General features: G+C 40.3%; 1 protein-coding gene across 7 annotated transcripts in view; it reads left to right on the forward strand.

Annotated features, from left to right (window-relative positions):
• PIK3CB (phosphatidylinositol-4,5-bisphosphate 3-kinase catalytic subunit beta) overlaps positions 1-13,526 on the forward strand; it is a 105,177-nt gene that overhangs the window by 56,407 nt on the left and 35,244 nt on the right. For all 7 annotated transcript variants that reach the window (XM_081192544.1, XM_081192545.1, XM_081192543.1 and 4 more), the window contains 5 exons: positions 4,407-4,590; positions 6,610-6,835; positions 10,250-10,473; positions 12,301-12,483; positions 13,154-13,315. In XM_081192544.1, the coding sequence (XP_081048670.1) occupies positions 4,438-4,590; positions 6,610-6,835; positions 10,250-10,473; positions 12,301-12,483; positions 13,154-13,315 (948 nt within the window). In that variant the 5' untranslated portion in view covers positions 4,407-4,437. The remainder of the gene's footprint in view (positions 1-4,406; positions 4,591-6,609; positions 6,836-10,249; positions 10,474-12,300; positions 12,484-13,153; positions 13,316-13,526) is intronic.

Genomic DNA, 13,526 nt, shown 5'->3' on the forward strand with positions numbered 1-13,526 from the left:
GTGTTGAATCCACTGTCTTTCTGATTTGGCTTGTTATTCAAGTCTGCATCATATCTCTTAAATCCAAAAGTCTGTTTCTCCCATCCTATTGACTGAAACAGGTAATCTGAAAACAGAAATGGATGGAACTTGAAGGCAACAGAGCTCTTCCTGGACCAGTCAAACTGCAGGGTTTTTGTGTGTGTGCAGGGAACCTTGACAAATTTTTCTAACCTTTTATTTTTTTCACAGAATTGGATGCAATTCACAGGCAATTTGTTGGCCCCTCTGAAGGGATAAAGGGTTGTATCCAATGCAGGGCTTTTGTTTCCTCTTATGCCCCTGCTCTCTCCAGCCCTCCAGTGCTGAATTTGAGGGGACAGGTTGGGAAACTATGTTGTATTCAAAGAGCTGAAGCATTGGCTACATCCCAAAGTCTGCCACTTTCAGTAGAATAGGTGTAGTGGTTTTCCTACAAGGGCAGACTTTATCTTGTGGGGGTGGGTTAAATAGAAATCAGTCTGGAAACTGGTGGCAACAAGGTGGTGCCCCTGGATAACTGGGTAATGATGGGTTGGCAATGAGCAGCACAACTGGGATTGTACTTCAGGGACAAGCTTCCATAGCTGAGTATGTCTCTGTGTATGTGAAGATACTAGACCTAGAGAAGGGGGGAGAAAACTTTAATATAAATTAATAATACTCACCAGGAAGAACTAAATGTAATGGAATGACAGGCATCCTAAAATTGGAGGCAGGAGAATGAAGCCTTGAACTAGCAAACTAAAACTGGGAGAAATAGCATTTTAAATGAATGAAAAGCAACACACACAACAGTTTGTGTGGGATGTGGACTCTAATAAAAGATTGCAGAAGCCTAAAGAAAAATACAAATGGAATGAAAAATAATTTAAGTAGGTGGTATTTGTTGGAAAACAGAAAGGGATTGAAATAAAAAGGAACAAATAAATTATGTGAAAACAGAAACGGAACTGAAGGAAACTGGAGCGATCCTATACTGAGCTCTCTTAAAGGTTTACAAACTAAGAATGAACACAAATTGATTGAAGTATTGATTTTTAAATTGTTATGAAAGAGACAGTGATTCAGAAGGGCACCAACACCCTTCCCTCAAATCACTGTGTTCGGAGTGTCCTGTGAAAATAATTCACTGTGGTTAAAACATAGACAACAAAATGAAAGATTCCACCCCCCACCCACACACTCCTCTACTCAAGTTTAGGGTGTTTCTCTAGACAGCTTGGTCACTTTAAATGGAAAAAGGCAGTGGTTTGGGGGCACTTGAGTTCACAGAACAACTTTAGCAAGTCCCTGATCCCACCTGAGATTCCTTGTTAACGATGCCATCACTCCTACTTGCTTCATAATTTGAACTGCACATGGAGGTGATAGACACCCCTACCAAGTACTGCAACTGACAAGCACAAATTATGTAGAAAATGTGATTATGATGTATTATGGTATCTTCAGAAAAAAGTTTTTTAAAGAAATACACAGTTGAATAGGAATATTTGGCAGTTTTTCAATGCAGCGTCATGTAGAATACTTCTCCTACTGTATTAAAATGTGAGGTGAGTTTACATCATCAAGTGCAGCAACTCAAGCAAAGTTAAAATAGAAAAGTTCCAAACTACTGTTTTATATATAAACTGTATACTATTTTGTATATAAATGCATAAACACACAAGAAAATGTACTTGCAGAAACTACAAACATTAAAACAAACAGTTGCGTGATTCACTGAACAAAAAGTGTGTTTCTACCAACACTTTTAAATTTACCTGTCACATTTACCTATCACATATGATATGACAGCCATCTTCAGATATCTCAAGGGCTGTCACGTGGAAGAGGGAACAAGCTTGTTTTCTCCTGCTTTGGAGAGTAGGACCCGGACCAATGGCCTCAAGTTACAAGAAAGGAGATTCCGACTAAACATCAGGAAGAACTTTCTGACAGTAAAAGCTGTTTGACAGTGAAGTGGTCTCCCTCGGGAGGTTGCGGACTCTCCTTCCTTGGAGGTTTTTAAGCAGAGGTTGGATGGCCATCTGTCTTGGATGCTTTAGCTGAGATTCCTGCATTGCAGGGGGTTGGACTAGATGACCCCTAGGGTCCCTTCCAACTCTACAGTTCTACTCTAGAGATTTAAATCAACTACAGATTTCAACTTTCTTATTTAAAATACTTTTATACTCTCCTTCATCAAAATGATATTGAAGTTGTATTGTTTCAAACAAACAATAGTTAAAGATAACAAAACAAGAAGCTGCAGTTAAATTATTATTATTTTTTTAATGGAAGCCAAACCTGCCTATCTTCTTGTACTTGGTGGAGGAGGAAGAGAGTGTGAGAGCCTACTGACATTCATTCCCATCACAGCGAACTATGGTTCATCATGATGTCTGAACTGGCTCATTATGTATAAATAGTTGCATACAAACTTTTCCCCCCTTTTGCTGGGGGCTGTTTAAAATTCCTCTCATGTAACTATTTGCCACAGATGGATCTTTGGCATTATTTCAACTGCTGGATGTGAGGGTGTTAGTCATTCACAGGCATCGCCTTGCATTATACAGTTTGGCCTGTGATTCATTCTCATAGCAGTCTCATGGCTGTGACAAGTGCCATTTTCTGTATAAATACTTTGCACTTTTCTGACCTTTATGTTGTCCGCAAGTGGCACAAATTAGAATGGCGACTGGATGTCATTTCCGAAATAAGCTAATCTGTTTCGTTGACAAACAAAATGCTCACTCATTCCTTTCTACTGTGCAGTTGTTGTATTTGCATATTGAAAACACGCCCCCGAATGCTAGTTTGATTTGAGCGCTTGCAAATTGATCTTCACCTGGGACACTTCCTCCCTCCTTACAGCTTCCTATTGAATGCACAGTTTAATAATAAACCAGAAGTTTATAAAATGGTATCCACACAAAAAAGAGGAATATATTTGGTTCAGGCTTTTGTTTCTCTTTAGGGACTTCTCCCTTCCCCAAGCCTGCAATTTTCAGCCTGTGTACTGATTTAGTGCCCCTGATATCTGAAAAACGTTTAACCCCCTGAAACAGTTCCCAAGTCCTAAAACTGCAGGCATCAAATGTCACCTGGTGAGAGCAGGATTGCTTATAGGATTACATCTAATTCACACACGTCATTATGACATGATCACCACTTGAAAAAAGCCATTAAATGGAAGAGAGATTGTGCGGTATGCTGTTCATTCACTTCCCACAAGCCTTCAGTGATTTTCGCCATGTCCATTGTGACATCTTTGCAAGAATGAGGTGAAAACTCCTGGGATGAGGGTAAGCTTCTGACATGAATGGCTTACTGTGTAGGGAAATTTGGGCTTACACTCCCATGTCCTGTGCATCCACTGTGCTCCCACTTCTGTATTTTAAGTTGGTATTGTGTATACAGCCTTGCGCTCTGTGGCAGTTTGAAGCCACTTCCATACCTCTTTACTGCATGGGTGAACTTAGCCCTGTACACATTGCTAAACTGTTGTTCCTATTGATTTGTTCCTATTGAAACCCCTTTGCTTTCGTGCTTCTTCAAGTATCTCTAGAACACCCAATTGCTGCTCTGCTTTTCTGACCCCTATATAAAAATAGCAGGATTTTAGGTATTTGAAAGCTACTATGACATTCTCCCTTTTCTAAGCTAAATATGCCTTTTTTAGAATTTTGACCCATTATGTTGCATACATGGTGGAATCCAACGGACCATGTAAATATTTGTCCAAGAGGGCTTTGTACTTGAGCTTTGTAAATGTAAATTATCAACTTGGGCTATAACATGCATTATAAGATGTATTTTGTGCACCCAGACATTGCAAAATGGGGGTTGGGCTGTCTTTAAACTATTGATTCAATGGCAGCAAAAAATCGACCTTCTGGGATTATTATTTACTAGTTGCACATCTCATAATCACACTTTTGTGCTTCTCCCCCCCCCAAAAAAAAAGTCTGAGTAAGATATTCTAACTTGAAATTTGTATTTTCTTCTAATTTCACAGTTGGACAGTCTCTCCATTACAAAGATTTCTAATCACAGCTCAGAGCTAGCATAGAAATCTATTGTGTGTGTTGTTTTTTGCCTTCTAGAATGCCTCATTTCCAAATGCCTACTAGACTGGAAGTTTTTTAAATGTGAAAAATACCCTTCAGAATATTGCAGTTATTTCCTTCTTTATTCCTTCCTTACTCTACATTAGACAAACTTAAGTGAAGCTCTGACCAGAAGTCATGCCTAAAAAGGCAGTATCTTCTCATAAACTTTGTCTATGTGAGTGCTGGTGCCACTGTTTGGCACCCTTTGATGTTTGTGTAGTATTTGATTCTGATTTAAAAGCAGTCCTATGAAAGTGAACATAGTAAATTAATCTAACTTAATTTTTCTTCTAGGACCACATGGTTATGAGATTTAAAGTCCATTATGCCTCCTGCCATGGCAGATGCCCTAGACATCTGGGCAGTAGATTCACAGATAGCAGCTGATGGCTTAATATCTGTGGACTTCCTGCTTCCCACTGGAATTTACATCAGTCTAGATGTCCCACGTGATGCCACTATCAGTCTTATAAAACAGGTAATACAGAACAGGTAAAACTGGCTTGCTCTTAAAGTGTCTATTAGCAACTTCTCATTAAAGTGCATTTTGTTTATCATATAATTTAAGTGTTTAAAATAATATTCCTGAGTATGTAACCTGATTTAAATTTTGTGAAACATGACTTAGGGGTCTGGTTTGAAGGGCAGATCCCTATAAAACATTAGCTTCTACATGAGCATCATCCCATTGTTGTTTTCATGCAAGGGTGCATTCTTGTAACTATGTTGGTTAGAACTAGGCTGCATTCAGACAGTATTTTATTCCATTTTTCCAGTGGTTCCTTACCTGATTTTTTGTGATCTTTCACATGGATTAAGGGACATTTATGGAAATCTATGGAAATTTTAGGGTTCATTTCTCTGTTAATCGCTTCCAGAGAAAATTCAGATGCAACCCTGGTTACCTGGAAAATCCTGTGGTGTAATTTCCCCGTGGTTTTCATGGGTCATGCCATGTGATGAAATTTGGAGCGTCATTCCAGCATACAATTCTTTCCCACAGTTTTCATGGGGGAATCAGGGGGGAATAGAAACACACACACAAAGGATGGCACAATTCAATGTAACACCAAACCCACTCATGCGAATGAGATTTAGTGTGACATGGCAGTAGTATATCAATAAAAAAAACACCAAAACAGTTCACAACACAGCAAGTATTGCAGTGTAAATGGAACTTTAGAAAGCAGGACAGAAGTGCTAGCATTATAATCAGAAAAGCTAATGGAATAATCTTCATATCTAAATGCAATTCTAGTCACCCCCATGGACTTTACAGGAAAGAATTCACTAGTACATGAGGTGACCGTTTTGCGCCCATCCAAATGATGTGTGACTGCCAATGTGTGGGTCCTTTTGGACCCAGAAGAGAGCAGGATGGGAATGTAATGGCACATAATGGGAGTGGGGCAGGCAGTGGCAGAGCAAGCTGATCAGGTGCCTGCACTGCACGTGTGCCCTGCACCGAGGGGTGTAGCCAGCTGCCCGTGGGGGCAGGATGCTCCATGGGGTCTGCCTGCCTTCTCCCACTCAGCCATGCTACAGCTGTGGGGGAGGCAGCAGGCATACCGTTTGGGGCAGCATGGAGCCTGTGGGCACCCAAGCCACTGCGTCACTCTCTGCAGGCCCCACGGTAAGTGCCGTCCGGCATTTTGTCACACCCCCCCAGTGGTGACGCCTGGGGCGGCCCGCCTCCACCACACACCCCTTCCTTCACCCCTGGGGTCAGGGCATAATGGGGGTATAATTGGGGAGATCACGCTTATGCGTGCTCCGCCAATGTGGGGGGGGGGGAGATAGGGACAGAACACCATGGAAAACAGCTGCCACCAGTAGTGTGTTATGGGGCCCTGGGAACCTTGGAATCTGCTTGCTACATATTCTCTTACTCGTAGACATAGAAGATGGTCAGGCAGATTCTTTTCTGCTGAGATGTCATCTGTTTAACTAGCTTACTGGCTGATAGATGCAGAAATCATAGTGTTCATAAGTTCTACAACTGGCCTGAAATTGATGTCCTTTTCAGATGCCTTGTGGCCAAAACCCTACAACAATCTTGCCAAACCAGCAGTCAAAAAAACAATGCATAAGAACTAACTTGGGAAAGAAGTCCCACCCCACCTCTTAGCACTTGTTTTTTTTACTAAAACATGAATAAAGACAGTGACATGTGTACCTTTTTACTCTTGACACTTTGTTCCAGCACAGTCTTTACAGCAGAGAGAACCAGATTTCTTTCAGGATCAGTGATTTTTAGTTTTAATAAACAATGGCTGTATTAATTTAAATTAGATGAATGACCTACCACTATTCTCTGGAGGCTTGAGTCAGCTGTATTTGATTGAAGGAAGTTTGTTTAAGCTGAAGTAAGGGCTTGCATGAGTGATACAGAAACACCTACCTAATGCTGTGCATACAGTTGACAGAGGTCTTACTTTCCAGAGTGGGTTTTGTGAACAAAGCATTCTACTGTTACAGTCTCTGTGCTTATTTGCAGCTATTATGGAAGGAAGCACAGAGTTACCCTCTGTTTCATCTTCTTATGGAGATCGACTCCTATATGTTCTCTTGTGTGAACCAAACAGCGGTACGTGAAGAACTGGAAGATGAGACACGCAGACTCTGTGACGTTAGACCATTCCTTCCTGTCCTTCAACTAATTACAAGAAGCTGCGACCCAGGGGAAAAATTGGACTCTAAAATAGGTGTCCTCATAGGAAAAGGTAAATATTGGCTGTGGAGATGGAGATACAAAAGAGCACTGACGTGGATTGAAATTAGCCCGAAAGCATTAAAAGGACTGGGCTTAACTATAGTAAGATTAACCCCAAATAAAATTTAACATGACCATTTTCTGTCCTTGAATGTGTATCCCTCAATTAACTATGGAAAAAAACACCCAAATTTTAATAGTTTTACATAGCATCATAATTAGAGTAAATACCATATTGAAAAACGCATTCAGAAATCAATTGTATGTGTTTCTGTGTTAGGATGTTACAAATGTTGGATAGTGATAATGTTCTATTAATCATGTGCATACAAGGTATGATGGATGCACATTAATATGTACATTACCCAGTAATTGGACTGTAAATAACTCCTATTAATTGGATATTCTTTCCTTAAAAAACAATTTTAATGATTTTCACCATCAGGTATAATTGAACAGGCTTATCTTGACATAAGATAGAAATGTATTAGACACCAAACTTCTACTTCTTCCAGTGCTCCACAGGCTTGGGGCAGTCTTTGTTGCCAAGACAAAAATTGTGGTTGTAAGGAGCTCTAATCTTGTGTTGCAGCTTCATGTAAGGTCAGCAACAATTCTCTGTCTCTGTCACAGCTCAAGGTTGTTACTGAAAAGGATGGTGGGGACTTGTCTGTAGGGCTCTATGCTATTCATTCACGGGACCTCAGCAATACAGCAGCCAAAGAATACCTTGGAACTAAGAACAGGGTGGAAACCTCTGCACACATCTGCAGCTCCCAAAATTGGCAGGAAAGCTAAGGCTCACATACTTTTTAGTGATGGCAACAACACACCTGTCAGTGATCACTGGAAACACAGTACAGAAATATCTGTTTTCATATGGTTTGCAAAAGTGAAAGTAAGAGTTATCAGTTTCATTGCTTTTCTCCCATGAGGAGTTGTACTTTTGTTTCTTCTGTAAATGATATCCTGCCCCTGGGTAGGTTTACAGCATAACATTTAAACACATGCACACATGCACACGAGAAGTTTTTAAGCCTCCACATCTATGGCAATTGAATGCAGGGATAGGCCCATGTTGTGTACTCAGTACTCGTAATTCCACACTGGTTTGTCTTGCGATCTATCTCAGACTCAGAGGCCTATAAGACCAGTTGCATGATGGAATTTATTTTATGGATACAATTCCCACTGTGGTACCAAGGCATGCATTGGGACCCTTGAGGTCTTCTACGGGTGCCCGTGAAGCCTCTGACATTCCCTTTCCTATTTCCTATTTGCTTTTCAAACCTCTGATTAATTCTACTGTATCTGACTTTTACCCAGGTCCCCTGAAAAGGCAATGTCTTTGGGTACACCCTCTCTCAGGGGAGTGGGGAGAGAAATGACTGGGACTTGCAATTGCTCAAAATGGCCCATGGGCCAAAAAGGTTGCTGACCCAATGTTTGAGTTGGAGCAATTCCTTGTAACCAGGTGCTCCTCATGTTAATGGTGGCAGTAACCAATTGCTGTGCACATGCCTTTCAAAAGAGAAGGGCAAGCCAGAGAAATTCCTCTATTTCTACCATCTGCAACAGACTGCATGGGAGAGGAACATCTTTGCAGCAGCATTAGCAAAGGCCGTAATTGCGACTTTAGCATTTGAATAACCAATATGTTTTCTATGTGTGAATTTAAAATTCTTCTGGATGTTCAGATTCAACTGCCTTTAAGGCAGGGCTCAGGAGAACCTCAGGTCCAGGGGCTGGATACAGCCTACAAGACCTCTCTGTTTGGGCCTTTCGACTCTCCCTTGCCACACCCTTTTACTGGCTGTGTGTTGCACCCCAAGTATTGCTCCCCCATAACTCTTAAACTTTGATAATGCTTCTTGTTTGCCTAGATCAGCCTTTCTCAACCTGTGGGTCCCCAGATGTTGTTGAACTACAACTCCCATCACCCCCAGCTAGCAAGACCAGAGCTCAGGGATGATGGGAGTTGTAGTCTGACAACATCTGGGGACCCACAGGTTGAGAACTGCTGGCCTAGATGGAGAGTTGAGAGGGTCATGCAAATGTTTGTAGAAACTTGCCTGTACAAAAGTAAGCATTACATTATTTTCTCTGTTGGCTTTTGCCTCTGGTCCCACCCACCACTGGCATGCAAGTGGTTGTATTGCCATATACAGCTAGAAGCTTACTTATTGAGGAATTCAGAAACTACAAGTTATAAGAATATAAGGTGACCCTGCCAGATCACACCAGTGACCAGTCTGGTCCAGCATCCTGTTCTCACAGGCCAACCAGATGCCTGTGAGAAGGCTGCAAGATGGACAACAGCACTCTGCCCACCTGCAATTCCCAGCAGCTGGTACTCAGAGGTATAATGCAGTCAGTTTCTGTTGAATTTTTAACATAATAAAAATTATCATGCTTGCAATTTGCAAAGGGAATGATGCATTTTATGTTGAATTTAAAAATAATCAATAGGCAGGCCATGCTTCCCATCAGAAACAATGGGCAGTTGTTAGTTCCTGGCACAATATCTACAAGTTCTGTTTAGCTTTCAACAGCAAACTGAACCCTAACTTGTCTGTGCTGACAATGGCTTCTACTGACGCACAGAGTTCTTTTATAGATTTTTGTAACTGATTATTTCGAAAAAGAATGACTGGGCAATTTTCCTCGTTTTGAACAAAGCAAGTTCTCTGGTTCTTTGTACTTCTCAGGGTAGAATTAGTTATTCCTCTTCGAACCTGCTTGACCTGCGCTTTATGCCATGTGCTTCTCAGTGAAGGCTTGTGTTTAAACGCCTTAGACATTGGCAAATACAACTGAAGTTATTACTAAAGTATTAATGGAAAATGTAATGTTCTTCTTCCCACACCTCCAGTACTGTACTATGCATATGTAAGGTGCAGTTTTGAATGACCTTTTGAATGAGCAGCGTATATCAATTTTCTCTTTTTCCTATAAAAGTTAAAATACTTATCAAAGTACTCAGTCAAAATATTTCAGTGTTCCATGGAAGACAAGGTAAACCTATAGCTGTGATTTACAAAAAAATAAATAAATCTCAGAATTCCTCAGCAGAATAGTCTACATGGAAAGTTCAAAATGGCAGCTGTGGTAGTATCTTGAATGCTTATATGTGTGGGGGCGTATATTTAATGGAGTTAGGGTTTTTAATGGAAAATTTGGCATTGAATTGGTTTGTGTAATAAAAGAAGAAACAACTTTTTGGGCTAAGTTTTGGGCTAACTTAGCTAAGTTCAGCTAAATTTTACTCAGAGTAGCCCCAATGAAATTAGTGTCTATAATGGAATTAGGCCCATTAATTTCAGTGGGTCTACTCGGAGTAAACCTTAGTTGGCCATGTTGTGCAATGTGATTCTTTCCCTCTGACACTTTTAAAAATATGTATTGTTTAATTAAATCATTTCAGGCCTCCATGAGTTTGATGCCCTACAAGACCCAGAAGTCAAAGAATTCCGGATTAAAATGCGGCTAATCAGTGAAGAGAAGATGCAGTCACTTGTGGGGCTGTCTTGGATGGACTGGTTGAAGTACACTTACCCACCACACCTAGAGCCAGCAACACAGGAAAACCTTCAAGATAAACTTTATGGTGGCAATCTAGTTGTGGCTGTTCATTTTGACAACTGCCGGGTAGGATTATTGGCCATAGTTAGAAAACACTTCCACAGCTACCTCAAGTAATTCCCACTTGCAAGTTGCAAAATGTACATTGTCAAACACTCAGAAGGTTGTCGCTGTGAGATGAATAGCGTAGCGCTGTGGGTTAAACCACAGAGCCTAGGACTTGCCGATCAGAAGGTTGGCGGTTCGAATGGGGTGAGCTCCTGTTGCTCGGTCCCTGCTCCTGCCAACCTAGCAGTTTGAAAGCACCTCAAAGTGCAAGTAGATAAATAGGTAGCGCTCCGGCGGGAAGGTAAATGGCATTTCCGTGTGCTGCTCTGGTTCGCCAGAAGCGGCTTAGTCATGCTGGCCACATGACCCAGAAGCTGTACGCCGGCTCCCTCGGCCAATAAAGCGAGATGAGCGCCACAACCCCAGAGTCTGTCACGACTGGAACTAATGGTCAGGGGTCCCTTTACCTTTACCTTTACCTTTACTAGTTCTGAGCACCTTTAACTAACTACAGCTCCCAGGATTTTTTGGCAAAAGCCATGCCTGTTTAAAGCGGTGTGATACTGCTTTAAATGTATAGTGTAGGTGGTGAGGTGGCTATGTACCCTATACAAATACCTCTGTGTGTAACATCTATCTATGTCCAGTGGTATCTGCCCTATTTGAAGTACTGTTTGTTTGCTTTATTAAGCTATTTATATACTATCTGTCGTGCAATCATTTCAGTACAAATATACAAATACAATAAATATTCAGTACAGGTAAACGAATAAACAGTATATAAAAATATATACACTGTTAAAATCAAGTCTAATCGAGCAGTCAATAAAAAATAAACTTTATACAGTGGCAAGCTGTATTTGTAACACTTAGTTGACCATGTGGTGCAATGGCAACAATTCTTTCATTGGGCCTAAAACAGAGTCCAGAGATAATAGACCTCTTGCATAGCTTTTGATGGATGTATTTGAGTTGTTATGGGCTTTAAACCCTACCTTGTGCACCTTGAATGGACCCAGAAATGAGCTATCAACCAGTGCAGCAGTTTTAAAGTGGGTTATATGAGATCTAAATTGAACCTCAGTCAGTAATCTATCTGCTGAATTTTTGACCAGTTGAAGTTTCTGAGTCATCTTCCTGAAGGGTTCCAAAGCATGAGATTCAATGTATGCCATTAATCTAAAGTCTATTTTGACCTTCATACATTAGTGTTTAGAACATTTTATATAAAAAAAAATTCTATAGAAACACTGTGTTTGAGGTCTCCTTTTTTAAAAAACTGAATTGTGAGGGCCTCTGTATCTGGCAGTTAACTTCAGGGAAAGTAGCTTTTTTGAGACAGATAACTTTTGAAACTGAGAAAATATTGAATTGATTTTGACAGACTTCTTCATTATGGCTATGATTTTCCATTGCAAGGTTTGGCTTGCTACCAGAAGGCTGCTATATAAATAGGCCTGTAGACAAAAAATATTCATCATAAAATGTAAAATGAAAGCAGGCATTTGTAAATAATTGCTTTTGAATTCCTGCATCTTCTTAGTGTGTTCGAAAAAATAAAAGCTCTGTATGTACTCTTATAAAAGCATTTGTGCACAACATAATAGGCTCCGTGATGAGGATCCATGTGAAGAAACGTATTTTATCCTGCACAATTGCGTATTAAATGGTAAAATGGGTACCTACACCTACCAGATTTCTTTTTATATATCAATCAGGAAATATTCTTATTGAAACCTATATGGTCCTTAGACTGGGGGGTTTATTCTCTAAAGTAAAATGAATTACTTCTATTCATTCATACTTGAAAGTAATAGCTATTATGTCTTCTCTTCTTTTTAATAGGACGTATTTAGTTTTCAGGTGTCTCCTAATATAAACCCTATCAAGCTGAATGAACTAGCAATTCGTAAACGTTTGACTATCCATGGAAGAGAAGATGAAGAAGTTGATCCTTCTGACTATGTTCTGCAAGTTAGTGGAAGACTGGAATATGTTTTTGGGGACCATCCATTAATTCAGTTCCAGGTATTCTTTTCTTTTCTTTTCTTTTAAAGCAATATGATTGTTTAGGAGGTGTGTCTTCAAAAAATAATCAGATATTGAGTGGGTGGAAGTTGGTGTTTTCTCCCAAGATGTCTATTTTTTTACTTCTTTGGTAATGTCATACATGAAGAAATATATAATTGGACAATTCAGATGTGAATTCTGTGTTTTGCTCTACAAAACACAGAGTAAGAGCTGACAGTAAGAGCTGTTCAACAGTGGAATTTGCTGCCAAGGAGTGTGCTGGAGTCTCCTTCTTTGGAGATCTTTAAGCAGAGGCTTGACATCCATATGTCAGGAGTGCTCTGATGGTGTTTCCTGCTTGGCAGGGGGTTGGACTCGATGGCCCTTGTGGTCTCTTCCAACTCTATGATTCTATGATTCTATGAATACCTATTCTAGGTGCTTTGTTGCCCAAGCACCCAAAAATAAGAAACATTTTTGAAAATGAATCAAGAGTTGCTGCAAATCTTTTAAGTGTGAATGTGCTTGACTGGTTAATTGCTTTTTTGAAAGCATAAATGACCCCAAATGATTCCCCCCCTTCCTTTTTGAAGTATATATATGGACCTAAATAAAACATGCTGTAAGGACTTCATGTTTAATTTTCAGCATGCAAATAACAGATTTATTGCCTCTCTTCCTTTCTCAGTATATCCATCGTTGTGTGATGAGCAGAGCCCTTCCTCAGCTCACTCTTGTTGAATGCAGCACCATAAAAAAAATGTGTGATCAGGAAATGGTGGCTATAGAAGCTGCCATAAACCGAAAACCAGGCAACCCTCCTGTTCCTCTACCACCCAAAAAAACACGTGTGAGTTTTCTCATTCATTTTAAGAATTGTTGCATTCATGTCTGGAAGGTACAAGCAAATCATTAAAAAATGCAGCTTAAAGTTGACTGTTAGTTAATGTTTGTACAGTGGTGCCTCGCAAGACGAAAAGAATCCGTTCTGTGATTCTCTTCGTCTAGCGGTTTTTTCGTCTTGCGAAGCAAGCCCATTGACGGATTAGCGGATTAGCGCT

The sequence above is a fragment of the Podarcis bocagei genome (assembly GCF_964188305.1).
Source record: "Podarcis bocagei genome assembly, chromosome: 4".
In the NCBI taxonomy this organism is placed as follows: Eukaryota; Metazoa; Chordata; class Lepidosauria; order Squamata; family Lacertidae; genus Podarcis; species Podarcis bocagei.